Consider the following 19,684-nt stretch of genomic DNA (forward strand, 5'->3'; position numbering starts at 1 on the left):
AAGTTACACAACATAGAACTGCACGCATTGTATTCTTCACCTGACATAATTAGGAACATTAAATCCAGACGTTTGAGATGGGCAGGGCATGTAGCACGTATGGGCGAATTCAGAAATGCATATTGAGTGTTAGTTGGGAGGCCTGAGGGAAAAAGACCTTTGGGGAGGCCGAGACGTAGATGGGAAGATAATATTAAAATGGATTTGAGGGAAGTGGGATATGATGATAGAGAATGGATTGATCTTGCTCAGGATAGGAACCGATGACAGGTTTATGTGAGGGCGGCAATGAACCTCTGGGTTCCTTAAAAGCCATAGTAAGTAAGTAAATGGTGTGTATACCTTAATCATCGTATAGGGTAAGTTATTTCAAAAGAAAGAGGTAACTTTAATTGCTGATCACTATGCAATATACATTTTTTACGTGTCCACCGTTTCGTTCTTGTACAGCAGAGTTCGTGTTCTGGAATATCAGCCACAGTGTGTGCGATGGAATCCTTCAACTTATCAATTGTCATAGGTTTGCTGAAGAACACTCTTTCCTTCAGGTAGTCCCACAACAAATAATCTGCTGGGTTAATGTCTGGCGATCTTGCAGGCCAAGTTACAGGAAAGTGCCTACTGATATCACGTCCATCAGAACAATCACAAATAAACTCGTTGTCATGGTGACGCAAAAAATTCCATTTATTTTCTTGTGTAATAAACCAGTGCCAGAATTTTTAAGACTGTGTAGAAAATATGAGCAATTAAAATTGTCTCTTTCTTTTGAAAAAATAGTTATTTATGGTACTTGTGAGGTAAGTGCATCTTTCCACTCACACAATAAAGATCACGCTCACAAGTACCATACGTAATTTTATCCATGACCATAACGAAAAATTCTGTTTTATAAAAGAAAATATGTCGAAAATAAGTCCTCATATAATCAGATATCATGGCATGGATTTTAGAATCGATATGTATACTAGGTAGGTTATGATGTAGGAGGCCATGGTTAGTGAAGAATGGTATCTAAAGCGTTGGATAAATAACAAATTATAATTAATTATATAATTTTAATATATATATTTTTCATTTTAAACGTGTATTTTCATCTTTTTGAAGTTTCAGGGATTATTTAGAATTGTTCACAGGACTAATGTGATTAAAATAATTTCACATTTTACTTCTGTAAACTTAAGAGGAATATTAAAACGTAATTAATCATCGTGTCTGTTTAGCTCAGTTGACTAACGCGTGTTATAAAATCCTACAAACCCAACTTCGCAGGTTCAAGTCTCCTCGCATCCCAAAAGGTAAATTATTACAAAATTTAAAAAAATGCATACTAGATATGGATGCAATGCACAAATTACGGCGTAGCAGATAGAGAAAAGAGAAGGAGATTGAGTGTATGTATATTTAAGAAATGGTAATAAAGAAGTAGAGGTAGTGACATCTAGTAACTAATATATTAACTTCTTGAGTAATAGTTGAATGGAAAAGTATACGTGTGTGCCCGGGTACTAGGAACATACTAATGAACTGTGAGATAAAGTTCAAACTGTGAGGTAAAGTCTTTATCTCACTAGTGGAATAAAGTAATGTTGAATAAAAGCCTACTTTACAAACGCAAAAGTATTTAGTAAAGGCATGTTTTTCGTTATGGTCATGGATAAACCATTATATTACATGAAAATATTCACTAGTTTACTTTTTAACTCTCTATTGAACTCTGTTGACTGAGGTTTCAGATAGGTGTTGCCATTATTCGTTTTAAGAATTTTGCTTTTCTTGTTATTTGACTTCGTCCCTGGCGTGTTGCAGTACCACGACGATACGGACGTGGGCTTCAGCAGCTCGCTGGCCTGCTCGCTGGTGCTGCTGCTGCTGATCGGGGGGCTGCAGGCCGTCATCCTGCCACGCACCATCATCCTGCTGCTGCTGTTCCTCACCGCCTTCATCTGGGTCTCCGTGGTGCTGATGCTGCTGCTGGCGGTCAGGCTGCGCTGGATCCTCTGGGACATCTCGCAGAGCTTCGTGCTGCGCCTCGCCATCACAGTGTTCACCATCGTGCTCATCTACACCGTCGCCCAAGTCAATGTCGTGAGTTCATTCATTCATAGTGTCGTTCACTGCAAACCCGGCATTCCCCAATCTTCCCTGTTCTCTGCCTTTCTCTTAGTCTCCTCATAATTATGATTCATATACAGTAAAGTCCACCCCTGTGGAGTAACGGTCAGTGCGTCTGTCTGTGAAACTAGGTGGCCCAGGTTCAATTCCTGGTCGGGGCAAGTTACCTGGTTGAGGTTTTTTCCGGGGTTTTTCCTCAATCCTATATGAGCAAATGCTGGGTAACTTTCGGTGCTGGACCCCAGACTCATTTCACCGGCATCATCACCTTCATCTCATTCAGATGCTAAATAACCAAAGATGTTGATAAAGCGTCGTAAAATAACCTACTAAAAAAAATATATACAGTAAAATCCCTCGTATTCGGCACCCAAATAACCGGCAATACCGAAACAACGGCACTTATGGCTGGGCAAAAAAAAAAAGTTTAAATTTGCCACATTGCCACAATCTGGGCCGTTGGTTTTGCCACATTAGGAAGTTTGCACTAACTATAATTTTCAGTGAATATTCGAACCTAAAATTAGTGTAAGCTATTATTTGTGTTGTGTGTTGTGTTTTAATAATGAAAATCCACACAGTTTTTATGTTTATTCACTTATGAGCACGTGATAGAGAAGTAAGTTTTACATGGCTGAAGTTTCAATATTTGGCACCATCAATAATAATCAATCTTCTTAATGTATCCAGCTGGTTGCTGATAACATAAAGTCCACTGTAGTCTATTCAGTTGTTGTTTCTCATGAGAAATGAGGGGTATTTTGATCGGTGTTCATTATAGATGCCTGTTGCTAGTAGCCAGAGTTGGGGTGTAGTCAATATATACTGCAGGGCTGTGTCTTCTGCAACTGGTACTGATGGTTTTAATTTACTTCTTTTGTGGTTTATGGATGGACAGTATAGAAGAATGTGTTCCAGATCTTCATCATGATCATTACACCACAGACAAGTAGGATTATCAGAAATGTGAAATTGGTGTAGGTACAATTGAGTGACAATGTGACCTGTTCTGGCTCTTGTTAAAAATGTTTGAACATGTCTGGGCAAGTTTTTGTACATTTCCAGGTCATTTGGTTTCTTTTGTACAGACTGTAAAATTTTTCCTTTGTCAGAAGAGAGCCAATTGTTGATCCATAGGTTTGTAAAATGAGACTTTACTGAAGCAAAAGCACTGGATAGAGATATCACGTGAAGAGGTCTTGGTTGCAAATATGTTGCCTATTTTGCAATATTATCGACTTTCTCGTTTCCAGGTATGCCACAATGCCTAGGTACCCATTGAAATGTTATTTCCTTTTGGAGTTGTTTTAGTTTACTTAGTTGTTTCTGAATTGGAATAATTCTATGTGCGTATAGGTATAGGCCTTTACATTTGACACCACGAAATATGAACTTTTTTTGTTTAGGGCTATACCTGTATTTATTCACTTATCCAGCAAAATCTCGTTTCCGGAACTAGCCTGGTCCCTTTGGTGCCGGATAAGAGGAATTATATTGTACTTACCAAAATACGCAGATAGCAACCTGCACCAGGTTAAATCCGAATATTTCATAATTGTTATAAATACTTAAAAAACAAATAAAAATTAGTGTATCAACTACAAATTCCTCCCCTCTTACATTTTTATCAATTCAAACTCTCCTTAACCTAGAATATATTCCAGTCCCTGATAGTAGGCGATTGAGAAAAGAAAACTTTCCAGTGTCCGTCCTCTGTCTTCTTTCCCTTAATTTATATGAGTGGTCGTTCCTTGAAGAGTAATTTGGCGGCTGCAACCTATTTTTTATCTCTCTGTATTCTATTCAGTTGTTGTTTTTCACGAGAAATGAGGGGTATTTTGATCGGTGTTCATTATAGATGCCTGTTGCTAGTAGCCAGAGTTTTTTTTTATTTTATTGGGTTATTTTACGACGCTGTATCAACATCTAGGTTATTTAGCGTCTGAATGAAATGAAGGTGATAATGCCGGTGAAATGAGTCCAGAGTCCAGCAACTAAAGTTACCCAATATTTGCTCATATTGGGTTAAGGGAAAACCCCGGAAAAAACCTCAACCAAGTAACTTGCCCCGACCGGGATTCGAACCCGGGCCACCTGGTTTCGCGCCCAGACGCACTGACCGTTACTCCACAGGTGTGGACTAGGCAAGGGCTGTGTCTTCTGCAACTGGTACTGATGATTTTAATTTACTTCTTTTGTGGTTTATGGATGGACAGTATAGAAGAATGTGTTCCAGATCTTCATCATGATCATTACACCACACACAAGTAGGATTATCAGAAATGTGAAATCGGTGTAGGTACAATTGAGTGACAATGTGACCTGTTCTGGCTCTTGTTAAAAATGTCTGAACATGTCTGGGCAAGTTTTTGTACATTTCCAAATCATTTGGTTTCTTTTGTACAGACCGTAAAAGTTTTCCTTTGTCAGAAGAGAGCCAATTATTGATCCATAGGTTCATAAAATGAGACTTTACTGAGGACTGGATAGAGATATCACTTGAAGAGGTGTTGGTTGCAAATATGTTGCCTGTTTTGCAATATTATCAACTTTCTCGTTTCCAGGTATGCCACAATGACTAGGTATCCATTGAAATGTTATTTCCTTTTGGAGTTCCTTTAGTTGTTTCTGAATTGGAATAATTCTATGTGCATATAGGTATAGGCCTATACATTTGACACCATGAAATACGAACTTTTTTTTTTGTATAGGCCTATACCTGTATTTATTTAATTATCCGGTAAAATCTCGTATCCGGAACTAGCCTGGTCCCTTTGCTGCCGGATAAGAGGGATTCTACTGTACTTAGCAAAATACGCAGATAGCAACCTGTGCCAGGTTAAACCCGAATATTTTATAATTGTTATAAATACTTAAAAAAAAAATAATAAAAAATCAGCATATCAGCTACAAGTTCCTCCCCTCTTACATTTTTATCAATTCAAACAGTTTTTAACCAAAAATAAGTAGTTATGTGTTGCTCAAGTGTGAAGGACTGGCTTAATCCATCTTTGCTTTCTTTCCCAAATATTAAACCTGTTTTCTCGTGCTGTACAGTTCACGTGTCGGTGGGATGTACCCTGCCCCATGCAGTCGACAGCGAACGTGACCCTGGATACATCGACGTACCATGACCACCGCGCATGCCCCCTGCCCCAGTACATCATCCTGTCGTGCACGCTGGGCTACCTGGCAGTGGCCGTGTTCCTCAGGTTGCCCATCCTGGTGAAGGGCATCCTCCTCATCATCATGGCCACAGTGTACATCCTGCTCATCGAACTCTCGCATGCGGCCCTCTTCCGCTGCTACGACAGTCGAGTCAAGTAAGAACACTAGTCACTGGTTTGTGGTCATGAATCTACAGTTGTAGTAAGACAGGACAGTTCTTTATCTGTTATATTCTGATTTTCTGTAATTTGATATCTTGCTTTAAGGTGGTCATATATATATATATATATATATATATATATATATATATATATATATATACAGGGTGTATCAAAAATACGTCTACAAACTTCAGGCATGGGTTCCTTACACCAAAAGAAGGAAAAAAGTTCATATGAACATATGTCCCATAATCCTTTGTTTCCCCGTTAGGAACTGTTCAACACATTGCAACACTCATAAAATGCAACACACAAAACTCATAACCAATGCTCGAAATGTCCTCCTCTTGCTTCTAGACATGCATGTACTCGTCGAATCATGGACTGTCGCACCCTTTCAAATACTCCGGGATGATGTCGAATGGTTTCGCAAGCTTCCATGACACGTTGATGAAGAGTTTCTTGATCCAGGATGTCTGCTCCATAAACCAATTGTTTAAGGTGCCCCCAAAGATAAAAATCCAAAGGATGAGGTCGGGAGAACGTGCTGGCCATTGAACTGGTCCTCTGCCTATCCATATGTCATGGTAGACATCAGTCAGTGTATCTCGAACAAGGCGACTAAAATGTGCTGGAGCCCCATCATGCATGAACCACATGTTTTGTCTTATGTTCAGAGGCACATCTTCGTGCAGTAATTCTGGAAGAGTGTTTTGGATAAAGTCCCTGTAGATAGCACCTGTAAGACGTGCTGGTAGAACGTATGGACCTACCAGACAGTCACCTACAATTCCAGCCCACACATTAATCCTAAATTGTTGCTGATGTCTAGCCTGAAATACAGCACGAGGATTACGATCTGCCCATAAGTGTTCATTGTGGAAATTGGTAATTCCATCTCTCCCAAACGTTGCCTCGTCTGTAAACAAAACTGATGAGACAAACAATGGATTGGCTATTTGTGCTACAAACCATCGGCAAAAGTTCTCCCGTGGTGGATAATCGGCAGGCGAAAGGCCCTGCACACGTTGCAAATGATACGGATACAAGAGCTGCTCGTGAAGTACCCTCCATGCTGTAATGTGTGATGTACCAGTTGCCACAGCCAATTGTCTTGTATTGATACCTGGATCGTCTTCGACACAGTGTAAAATGTCTTCTTCGAGGTTCGGCGTACGAACAACTCTTGGTCTTCCTCGATCACCAGTCTGTGGTGCAACGGTTCCTGTCTCAGCAACGCGACGATACACAGCAACAAAGGTTTGATGATTCGGTTGTCTTCGGTCTGGAAACGCCATCTGATACAGCCGTACAGCCTTGCGTCCATTACCATTCGCGCGACCTTACATAAAAATTATGTCAGCCTGCTCACGAAATGAATATCGTCCTGCCATGGTTGAACGTAATACGTTAACTCACTCCACGTTCACAATTGCAACGTTGAAGACAGACTAATTACAAATGACACATGTAAACAAGTCTCCATGGCAACACTTCGCCATCTGCAATCCATTTCTGATACAACGAGTCACAGCCTTCTATGAATGAGTGCATAAAGAAATGAAGTTTTGAGGTTGGACCTCGAAGGCCGTTGGACGCAAACTTTTAGTAATAAATGAATAACGGGGAAACAAAGGATTATGGGACATATGTTCATATGAACTTTTTTCCTTCTTTTGGTGTAAGGAACCCATGCCTGAAGTTTGTACACGTATTTTTTATACACCCTGTATATATATATATATATATATATATATATATATATATATATATATAAGGACCGGATTTTTAGGTTTTTGAAAAGATCATTTTAGGTTTTTGGAATAGGTGAAATAGGTTTTTTTAAGTTTTATGTCTAACCTGTGAAAGGGGTCGCAAAAACTGCCAGATCGTTAATCAATATTTACAAATGAATACATTCTACATTGTACTTATATTAGGTATCGTTAAACAATTATGTATCTGATGATGCCGTACAGACGAAAACGTTTATACTTTTCTTTTATTAACATGTTGTAGCAAATGTTAATTTGCAATAAGAATGGTAAGTCATATGATTGAAAATTTTTATACATCTTGATTATACTACACAAACACACCCCCACAGCAAACAAAACAAAAGGTGCCAAGACCAGCAACAATCAGTTCTGATGATGGCCAATAGCAGGCTGAAACATGTTAACGAGGTAACATAAAATTTAACACAACAAAGACAAATAATACGTTTTCCGAAGTGAAAATTTTGCATACATAAATATATTTCATAACTTTGTAATTGACTTATCTGAAAAGCAAAAATGAAACTGTAAAATAAGCTGGATTACATAAATACACAAAAATTGCACCTATGAAAATTATAATTTACTAAATTTCATTTTTAACTTTTTACTAGGCCTACACCAAAAAGCCAGAAATTGCACATTACAACAATACCATACGTATGAAATTTATGGGCGCAAAAAGCAGACGCACAACACATCCTTAACACTCAACTACTGAATTTGAGAACACACCCCTCTTCGATACAACATTACGAGAGGTGTGATTTTATGGTGACTAACTGATTATTTACCCTGATTTTGATGATTAAAATGGTTTAATTTTGGTGATTATTTCGTATAAAAAAAACGAGCAATTTCTCGCATACTTCGAACCCTAAAGAAACTTAAAAAATAATAATTATTATTGAAACAATCTTTTTGAAACTAACAGAAAATTGTTTGCATCATTAATTAAATTCATAATTCAATTTCATTCGACTGCGAGGGGTGACAGCACTGGCTTCTTGATCTCACGAAGGTAGTTGTTAAGGGAAAGAGAAATGACCATTGTCTGGTTGTGCTGCTCCCTGGAAGTAGTCCCTGAAACTATGCATACATACGAGGGGGATCCAGGAAATAACGACCGTTTTGTTGTAATAATTAAAAAAAGAAATATTTATTTGAAAAAACAAAGTCTGTTACATAACTGAAGCTTCCTTTACTTCTCTACATAATCACCACCTACATTTAAACATTTGTCATATCTGTTCACTAGCTTTAGAATTCCCGTGTTACACTCCTCTGCCGCCAGTTCATTAAGCCAGGTGTTCACTGTCTTCTTCAACTCTTCATCACTTCCAAAACGCGTACCACCCAGAAAGTCTTTCAGCTTAGTGAAAAGGTGAAAATCGCTAGGAGCAAGGTCTGGACTATAGGGCGGATGATCAAAGATTTCCCAACCGAATTGATCCAGAAATTCTCGAGTTGAAGCAGCAGTGTGCGGGCGGGCACAGATTTTGTGGTAGCCAAGATGTTGCGACACAATTTCACCAAGCAAAGAACGAGAAATGTCAGGAAAGGCAATATGCAATTCGTCGAGTGATGTGCGCCTGTCTTGCAAGATTCTGTCGTTCACTTTAGTCTTCAGGTCTTCTGTGATGAGTGATGGGCGTCCGGGCCGAGTTTCATCGTGGACATTTGTTCGCCCATTGTTGAACATTTCGCACCATTTTCTCACATTTCTTTCATTCATTACAGTATCACCATACACTTCTTTCAATTGCCGGTAAATTTCTGCAGGTTTCAAATGTCGGGCATTCAAAAATCGAATCACACTCCTCACCTCAAAGTCGGCGGGATTATCAATCACGTCGTTCATTTTGAAGTAACACAAAATGCACAATGGCGACTTGTTGCAACCAGTACTCACAACATTATGAGAACATGTTAAGGAAGCCAGTTGACCTTCAAACAAGGAAGGGGAGTCAGCTGCGCGGCGGGCATGCGCGAACGGTCGTTATTTCCTGGATCCCCCTCGTAGTTGCCAGATGTCAAATATCTGTGAAACTGAATGATAAAATATGTAGAGCTGTTCATGTATATTTTATAACGAAAAGAAATTTTCACGTTTTATGTGGAAGAAAAGACTCATTTTTCGTGTGAACTCTTCATAAAACCAGTTCTTGTTGAAAATATTATGATTATGAAGTAGTTTTGTGGATTTCTACCAATTTCATGAAAATTCACGGATATATTTTACTTAATTTTAGACTTGCATTTTCCATGCAAAAAATTAAGTTATATCGTTAATACCTATGACGTCACGTGCTGTCAAAAAAAAAACTATTTCGTCCTTCAAATGTATTTTGAGAGACAAAAGAAAAAAACTTCTCAGTCGAGAATCTTGAAAAGTATTTGATCATTATATTGCAACCAGGAACAGTACCAGTAAGTAATTTGTTTGTTTGTTTGTTACTTTTTAAAATAATTCTTGATTAAGTTCGAACAAATTTAATTCAAAAGTTGTGTGTGCTGTAGCTTTTATCTATTGAAAATTGAAATTTATGTAGTTATATGAAAGCAAATTATATTCGATAAAATGTTAATTGTTACAGTAATTTATTCAAACTACAAATAATGTTAAAGGGGAAGGAACAAAAATTTCGAAACTCATAAATTTTGATAAATAGTTTGGTTCTTAAAAAGGTCAGTTTCGTGGTCCATGTTGCCTTAATAAATATTTATTTTTTTGAGATACAGACAATCGGCATGCATAATATTAAGTATATCCAAAGTGAGCTGAAGCTCACACTCATGTTGTTGTGTCACAGCTCCGTGGTGCCACAGCACGTGCTGGGGGTGGTGTACGTGCTCATGTTCCTATTAGCGATTGTGATCCACGGTCGGCAGGTGGAGTGGACGGCGCGACTGGATTTCCTATGGCAGATTCAGGTATAGCAATTATAACTTATGTTTATAGCAAAATCAGATCATATTTTCTTTTCAGAGTTTCAGAAGAAACAAGATAGTGATTTGCATAAAAGTTTATTTCAAAGTCAGGAATTGCCAAGACTGTGTTAACCAGCAGAAGCCGACCTCATTTTTGTTCACTCTTCTACAAGTACTGCCTTACAAAGCATGGTCAGTCCCAGCGAATGTTTCCAGTGTTTCTGTTGACCAACCAATGGCAGGTTCTATCTGCTACCACCTGCTTGCATCCGTGGGATAACATAATTCGTTCAGCAGGTTTCTTAATATTGTTATTGTATTCAACTAGGCTAATTAAAATATGATTATTTGGTCCAGGGAACATCTGTTTTTGGTACTAGAATAACTATTTTGCCATGTTTCTTAATTTAAATTGTATGTAAATAATTAAAATACCATCATTTTGGTCCAGGGGGAATACATTTCGGTTCTTTAACATTTTTCTTAATTGCTCATTTGGTCCAGGGAGCATCTGTTTTTGATGCAAGAATAATTGGTTTAGCATATTTCTAAATTAATCTTGAATACCTTTTTTAATAAATCACTCGAAACCAATGTGAATATAGCATGGATGGTGTACAAAGATAAATCTTTTGTGTTAGTCTTGTTGTGCATCATTGTTTAGTAAATAAGAACAAATAAAAATTAACTTAGCACATATACATTATTTAAAGAAATACAGAAAACAAACAGGAATAATATTCATCTTTCTTAACGATCTTGGGATAGAAAATAATAAAATATGTTATAAAATAGAAATTAAATACCGGTGAGCATATAATAAACAGTAAGTAGAACATGTGAGTACAGAATAATGAATAATTAATGAGAATTCTGAGTATCAAACACGTTGTACAGAGCCTGAAAGAAGGGCTGCTAATAATTACACTGTTCTACAAAAAAAAAATGAAATTTATTTTGCTGGGTATAACATTCTTGATTAACATGGAAATTTACCTTCTGAATTCAAATCTGTAATTAATTTCTCCGTGTTACGCATAGTTTTCAAGTTATCATTTTTTAAATTATTTTCATTTCCACGTTATGTATTTATGTAGGCAAAATATGTAACTATTAATATTTTAGTCACTTACAAAATGATTTACAAACATTTTATGCACTATAAAACAAAAAATAAATACAAGCCTTAATATAATAATTATATTATAAGGAAAAACTTATTTAAGGTTAGAAAATATGAACAAAATACACTTTTCCCTAAGAATTTAAAAATCTTATCTTTTTCTCCTGTGTTCAATTTTGCAGTCTCTAATAATGTTCCCGCAGTAGTCAGGAAGCATCGCAGGCATCCATTTCCCTCCATACTGCTTTTCCATGGATATTATATCTTTATGGAACCTTTCACCATGTTCGTCGGAGACATCACTGCAGCTCTCAGGAAAATGATGTAGATGAGAATCTTTGAAATACACTTTTAAAGACATGTGACATCCTAGATCTCTATATGCATTTATCATTTGTTCAACCAGTCATTCGAAGTCATTAACTCTTTTTCTTCCCAGAAAATTTTGCGTTACATTCTTGAAACAAGACCACGCTCTTCTTTCTTTTGGTGCAAGGCATTGTTCAAAATCTGCAGGTCTCTAATTTGGGGACCCACAAACACGCCCTCTTTTATTTTTGCTGCAGAAAAACGAGGAAACTTTTTTGAAAGGTACATAAATCCTTTTCCAGATGTGTCCATGGCCTTAACAAATTGTTTAATAAGGCCTAGCATGACATCTTCACTGGCTACCAATTTCTTATTCAATATATTTTTTCTCCAACTTTTCACTTGAGTTCAGGCCAAATCTCTCTTTTATAATGGAAATTCCTATCGCGACTATCCCATTCACATAGAAAACATCCATATTTGGTGTAGCATTGTTGCATACCTAATATCATGGCAACTATTTTCAAATCACCACATATTTTCCACTTATCCTCATTATATTTTATTAATCTCGGCATACTCGTATTTTTCAAAATATCATATGACTCTTTAGTCATACTTAGACAGGCAACTGGGACAGAAGGCATTATGTTCCCATTGTGGAGGAGAACTCCCTTTAGACTGTATTTTGAGGCATCTATAAAACGTCTCCACTCCTGTGGCTCGTATTTGAAGTTCAAAGTATTCATTAGGTCACAAACATCATTGCAGAATGTCATCATGAGTTGAATTGTGCATATGCAGAAACAATATTTCATGTAAATAGACAATACTCACTTCCTCTAACAAGAATTTCAGATTAAACTCAAGATTTCTCTCTCTCTCGCTCTCTCTCTCTGTTAGAATCTGTCTATTTTACCTCTATGATTTAGGAGGTTTCCGTAAAAGAGAAATATGTAAAGTTTTACATATTTTATATACCACAGATGCCGGAATATTATGGTTAAAAATGAATATTTACTCACATGATAAGGAATGTCTCCAAATAATGGCAGTTTAACTCAATTTTAAATCCTGTGACAACGACTTGCTTATTAACATAAAGTTTTACTAGCAGCAGGAATGCCACAATTTGAAAATGAAAACCAATGAAGAACAAAATTGAGTGTAGGCAACTGTTAAGCAAAGTTCACCATCTTCATCACAAACTTAAAATGTCAGTTAAATGAGACGTATATTGTGGTATAACTAAAAAACTGTGCCTGATAGCGAATTTCTGTTTTCAGATTTGAATTTGCCATATAAAAATCCTTTGGAATCACATATTTCCATATAAGAAAAATGACCCTTGTAGAACAGTGTTATTATTGGAGAATAAAATGACGTCCATATTAGAATATAAATCCAATTCATTTGTGAATGGAAGGTGTATGTAAATCCAAGTTTTAACACATCTTCAGTAGTTTACATTCTTAATTACCCCAAACATTCTTGGAAAGAATTATAAGTGTTGGCTGCTGAATTTGCAGTATTGATTTAGCTAACAGTACTTTCATAAATCGTCCTTGGTGGTTGAATGGTGCCATGTAACATAGTCCTAGTAAGCTTATATTAAATTAATTTTCATCATTTTACTAGCTATCTCAAATATTAAATTAATTATAACTCATTGAATTAAATTAGCTCATAAATTAAGTTACTACTTTACCTTATAGATTTATCTAAATTTAAATAAATGTGTAGTGAAGATTATTGCTGGAGAACCTTTTAAGTGTAGTGAAAATATTTGTAATTTAAATTTATGTATTGTATTGATTAAGGCTGGTTGAGTGGAAGAGAAGGCCTTATGGCCTTAACTCTGCCAGCGAAAATAAAACATTATTATTATTATTATTATTATTATTATTATTATTATTATTATTATTATTATGATTATTATGCTTCTATTATGTATCTTCAAACAGTACTGTTTAGTCCTAGCCAAGTGACTATGCATATTGGTCATTGTCTTTGTATTGTATTTATTAACATTCCATGGTATTCGTACATTGCTTACAGCTAGAATATGGAACAAGTCAGAAAACTTAATACTATTATAAAGTCTTAATTTATAGTCACAGTCTAGATGAAATATATACAGACGAGATTTACAATATAGTCTACTAGTACAACACAAAGTTTTAGTATCAATTTCATGAAGCGTTATTGAATGTTATGAATTCACCTACAGAATGGAAGGCGTGAGAAATTAGGTACTTCTTTAGTTTGGCCCTAAATAATTTTATGTTTTGAGTTTCATTTTTTGTATCGATAAGGAGGCTATTAAAAATTTTTACTGCCATATAATGCACTCCTTTTTGATAGCACGATAGACTTGCCGATGGAGTATGAAAGTCATTTTTTGACTTGTATTTATGCTATGAACTGTTGAATTAGTTACAAAGTTTTCACGATTACATACGAAGAAGATTATTAATGAAAAAATATACTGACAAGCCATTTGGCACCTACTATTATTCTAATTGCTCTTTTTTGTAATAGGAATATACTGTTACTATCTGTGGAATTTCCCCAGAATATTATTTCAAAACTCATTACCGAGTAGAAGTATGCAAAGTATATTGTTTTTATGCTCGACCATGCCGAAATGTAGTAATTATACACCTGGTAGCAGTCCTTTAATGCATGTCACTAAAGTACACCTATTCATTAAAGTTCAGGTTTTCGATTATTCTCGGATATGCAATCGAAAGACAACGAGGGAAACGTCACCGAGGCTGGAAATCCAATACTGTCGCAGAAGGTTATGTTCTGTTACTATAATAATTAGCGTTAATTGTAAATAATATTCAAATAAATTCAATTTGTCATCTCGTTTTTCAATTCTAAATCAATTTCCAGATTATACATTCTCTACATTACATCAAGGTCAATGACATTATTGTTCCTCGGAAAAAATCAATACTTTCGCGTCTGCGCACTTCTCACAATTCACGAGCTCTGAACAAGGTCACTTCCGATCTTCTGTCAGATACAAATAAAATGAATACTTCTGAATAATTTCAAGTTAGAAATATGGTCGAGCATAAAAAGTCATATGAAACTTGCCTATAATGGTAATTAAGACGCTCATATGAAAATTATGAAACTCGCTTGCGCTCGTTTCATAAACAAACATACTTGCGTCTTAATTACTATCATTATAGGCTCGTTGCATAATGTACTATTAAGGTATTGATATTTACTATCTTTTGCATAGATCTAATAGCAAAACAAGTTGAATTTAGTTTGGGGGTAGGTTCTTTAATATGATTTTTCCAATTTAACACATTATCGATTTTTAAGCCAAGAAATTTGGATGTTGTTGTTCCTGATAGCGATCTATTGTTAATTATTGCGCTAGAAATTTGCGACGTTGAATTTGGACAGGATTTAAATTGAATTATGTTAGTTTTGTTACAATTTAATACTAATTTATTGACTGAGAACCAGTCACATATTTTGAAGAGAATTTCGTCTGTTGAAGATTGGAACGTGTTGGAGTTATTGGTGTAATTACTTACTATACTTGTGTCATCTGCAAATAATATGGGATGACCTGCATCTTTTATTAGGGGGGGGGCAAGATCATTTATAAACACTAGAAAAAGTAGGAGACCTAATATTGATCCTTGAGGTATTCCATTATTAATAGTTCCCCATGTCGATGCAGATTTCATACTTGTATTGATTTCAACTTTCTGTTTTCTATGTATGAAATATGAGTGAAACCATTGGTGTGCAACACCTTTAATTCCGTAATAATCTAATTTATCTAGCAGCATTTTATGATTTATACAGTCAAATGCTTTGGATAAATCACAGAAAACCCCTCCAACTTGCAGGCCAATGAAGAGAAGCGGGAGATGGACGCCCTGCAGCACAGCAACAAGCGCATCCTGTTCAACCTGCTGCCGGCCCACGTGGCCACGCACTTCCTGGACAACCAGTTCCGCAGCAACATGGTAACTGCACGCAGCGGCCTGCCTCACAATTCGTTCTTGTTCACAGATTTTAATGAGACAATTTCAGGGATCTGAAGAGAGGAAGATAGTGACTTCTCATTTGGAAGAAGTTTTGTTTGGATTATTTTCACTAGTGTAAGCATGTCTGGAGGCACAGTTGCTCCAAAAATAAAAAAATCATTTTTTTTTTTCCATAATGTGTAAGTGCATCCTTTAGAAACTATGGGTTGTATTTCTATATAATCCAAGTTTCCTAACAGTGTTAAGGTGGGATATATAAATATGCCTGTCTTCTATTTGAAGCCACATTTTCACAGCTTTTACAAAGGAGTTATTATACAAAATATCACATGCCTGAATCTGACACAGGTAACATTACAATGAATCAAAATATATACAATACTCGTCAATACACAAAATGTACGTAAGATGGCTGTCTAATGGAGGAATAAATATTATTATAGGAGGGAAATCAGATCTCTAAGTTAGTGCATCCTTTAACGGACCAATAGGGCGGCTGGGTAGCTCAGTTGGTAGAGCAGCTGGCTACGGACTGAAAGGTCTGGGGTTCGATCCCAGGTGGTGACAGGATTTTTTCTCGTTGCCAAACTTTCAGAACGGCCCCGAGGTTCACTCAGCCTCCTATAAAATTGAGTACCGGGTCTTTCCCGGGGGTAAAAGGCGGTCAGAGCGTGGTGCCGACCACACCACCTCATTCTAGTGCCGAGGTCATGGAAAGCATGGGGCTCTACCTCCATGCCCCCCAAATGCCTTCATGGCATGTTACGGGGATACCTTTACCTTTTACCTTTTTACCTTTAACGGACCAATAACACTGAAGATGTTTCTTGCAACGTCTTTCGAACTTATTGATGCATTAGCAGCTAACGAAGGAATAAATGCGTTCTTGCAGCCCACCATAGGTCTTTATATTGTGCTTAGATTCACTTGTTTGGTCAACTCAAACATTGAATTCGTGAAAGGAAGCCTGAGGATGAAGACCCCTTGTAACAACTCTGAAAATGTGTCTCAAAAGCTCAGTTTTTGAGCTTTACCATGTCCATATTTCGTGGCTGTTTAAACTGACTGAGATTATGCAGAAAAATTTAGTTTTGTTCTGATGGATGTGCTTATACATTGTGGAGGTAGCAAGCTGTAGAATAGAAGTATCTAAAGAAAGAAATGTGCTACATTACTTTGATGGCCAGACATGAGAGGTGTGCTACTTGGTGCAGTTATTAAACATACTGTTCCAGTTAAATTACATAAGTTAGGTCAGATGCAACAGTGTTCATGAGTAAGATAGTTATATATAATAAAAGTGATATAATACAGTTATATGAACACTTTTTAATGATTGAATAAAATTAATAAAATCGGTTAAAAACCATACATGTTTCGGAGGAATGCTCCTCCATCTTCAGTGGTAGTACCACGACACCGGTATAGATGTTCGACCACGTAACGTAACAGTCTTCCTTAATGTTTGACTATAATTATATGTGTACAAAACCGCCTTTGCTTATCATAAAATAAATAAATTTTCATTAACGTTTTCGATACATGTGTATCATCTTCAGATGTAAAATGTTAGATTAATATGATGAAAACCTTGCCTATTAGATGGAACTTAATGTGATAATTTTCGGGTCATATTAGTGTGATTGCTTGGACTTAACTCAGGTTGATCTATGATATATATGCTATGTTAGGTTAAATTACTGCGAGTCATGTGATATGATCTAAAATATGTGAAAATAAAACTGTTTAAGAATTGTAACCACTATTAGCGTAGTCACTGAAATGTGAACACTTTGTATAAACACTTTAAAAGTTTTATCACTTTGAACATGTGTTGGCTGTATTTGCCGGTTTAAATCACTGCAAGTCATGTGATATGATCTAAACTATATAAAAATTAAAACTGTTTAAGAATTGTAACCACTATTAGCGTAGTCACTGAAATGTGAACACTTTGTATAAACACTTTAAAAGTTTTATCACTTTGAACATGTGTTGGCTGTATTTGCCGGTTTAAATCACTGCAAGTCATGTGATATGATCTAAACTATATAAAAATTAAAACTGTTTAAGAATTGTAACCACTATTAGCGTAGGCATTGAAATGTGAACACTTTGTATAAACACTTTAAAATTTTTATCACTTTGAACATGTGTTGGCTGTATTTGCTGGTTTAAATCACTGCAAGTCATGTGATATGATCTAAACTATATAAAAATTAAAACTGTTTAAGAATTGTAACCACTATTAGCGTAGGCATTGAAATGTGAACACTTTGTATAAACACTTTAAAATTTTTATCACTTTGAACATGTGTTGGCTGTATTTGCTGGTTTAAATCACTGCAAGTCATGTGATATGATCTAAACTATATAAAAATTAAAACTGTTTAAGAATTGTAACCACTATTAGCGTAGTCATTGAAATGTGTACTAAATTTATGGACCTGACAACCTCCATATTGTATCAGTAATATATCTATGATTTACATAAATTTCATCAACTACAATTGGATGAAACGTCTTAACAACACGCATTTTAACAAAATATAAACATGTTAGTGACAAAACGACACTGCGCTTTAGTTTAACGTCAAACATCAAGATCAACAGAAACTGCCCTATTCAACGAACTTTAAATCGGCAAATACAGCCAACATATGTTCAACGTGATTATAATCTTTCAAAGTGATTTTACAAAGTGTTCACATTTCAATGACTACGCTAATAGTGGTTACAATTCTTAAACAGTTTTATTTTATATTTTAGATCATATCACATGACTTGCAGTGATTTAAACCGGCAAATACAGCCAACACATGTTCAAAGTGATTTAAACTTTTAAAGTGTTTATACAAAGTGTTCACATTTCAATAACTACACTAATAGTGGTTACAATTCTTAAACAGTTTTATTTTCACATATTTTAGATCATATCACATGACTTGCAGTGATTTAAACCGGCAAATACAGCCAACACGTGTTCAAAGTGATTTAAACTTTTAAATTGTTTATACAAAGTGTTCACATTTCAACCAACACATGTTCAAAGTGATTTAAACTTTTAAATTGTTTATACAAAGTGTTCACATTTCAATAACTACGCTAATAGTGGTTACAATTCTTAAACAGTTTTATTTTCACATATTTTAGATCATATCACATGACTTGCAGTGATTTAAACCGGCAAATACAGCCAACACATGTTCAAAGTGATTTAAACTTTTAAATTGTTTATACAAAGTGTTCACATTTCAACCAACACATGTTCAAAGTGATTTAAACTTTTAAATTGTTTATACAAAGTGTTCACATTTCAATAACTACACTAATAGTGGTTACAATTCTTAAACAGTTTTATTTTCACATATTTTAGATCATATCACATGACTTGCAGTGATTTAAACCGGCAAATACAGCCAACACATGTTCAAAGTGATTTAAACTTTTAAATTGTTTATACAAAGTGTTCACATTTCAACCAACACATGTTCAAAGTGATTTAAACTTTTAAATTGTTTATACAAAGTGTTCACATTTCAATAACTACGCTAATAGTGGTTACAATTCTTAAACAGTTTTATTTTCACATATTTTAGATCATATCACATGACTTGCAGTGATTTAAACCGGCAAATACAGCCAACACATGTTCAAAGTGATTTAAACTTTTAAAGTGTTTATACAAAGTGTTCACATTTCAATAACTACGCTAATAGTGGTTACAATTCTTAAACAGTTTTATTTTCACATATTTTAGATCATATCACATGACTTGCAGTGATTTAAACCAGCAAATACAGCCAACACATGTTCAAAGTGATTTAAACTTTTAAATTGTTTATACAAAGTGTTCACATTTCAATAACTACGCTAATAGTGGTTACAATTCTCAAACAGTTTTATTTTCACATATTTTAGATCATATCACATGACTTGCAGTGATTTAAACCGGCAAATACAGCCAACACATGTTCAAAGTGATTTAAACTTTTAAAGTGTTTATACAAAGTGTTCACATTTCAATAACTATGCTAATAGTGGTTACAATTCTTAAACAGTTTTATTTTATAT

The 19,684-nt window shown here is 35.5% G+C and overlaps 1 protein-coding gene across 5 annotated transcripts in view; it reads left to right on the forward strand.

The window, feature by feature from the left end:
* The window catches only part of rut (adenylate cyclase rutabaga), a 681,419-nt gene that overhangs the window by 572,013 nt on the left and 89,722 nt on the right, over window positions 1-19,684 (forward strand). For all 5 annotated transcript variants that reach the window (XM_069827313.1, XM_069827316.1, XM_069827315.1 and 2 more), the window contains 4 exons: window positions 1,810-2,088; window positions 5,173-5,438; window positions 10,036-10,156; window positions 15,470-15,589. In XM_069827313.1, coding sequence (XP_069683414.1) covers window positions 1,810-2,088; window positions 5,173-5,438; window positions 10,036-10,156; window positions 15,470-15,589 — 786 coding nt within the window. The remainder of the gene's footprint in view (window positions 1-1,809; window positions 2,089-5,172; window positions 5,439-10,035; window positions 10,157-15,469; window positions 15,590-19,684) is intronic.

The sequence above is a fragment of the Periplaneta americana genome, chromosome 6 (assembly GCF_040183065.1).
Source record: "Periplaneta americana isolate PAMFEO1 chromosome 6, P.americana_PAMFEO1_priV1, whole genome shotgun sequence".
Classification (NCBI taxonomy): Eukaryota; Metazoa; Arthropoda; class Insecta; order Blattodea; family Blattidae; genus Periplaneta; species Periplaneta americana.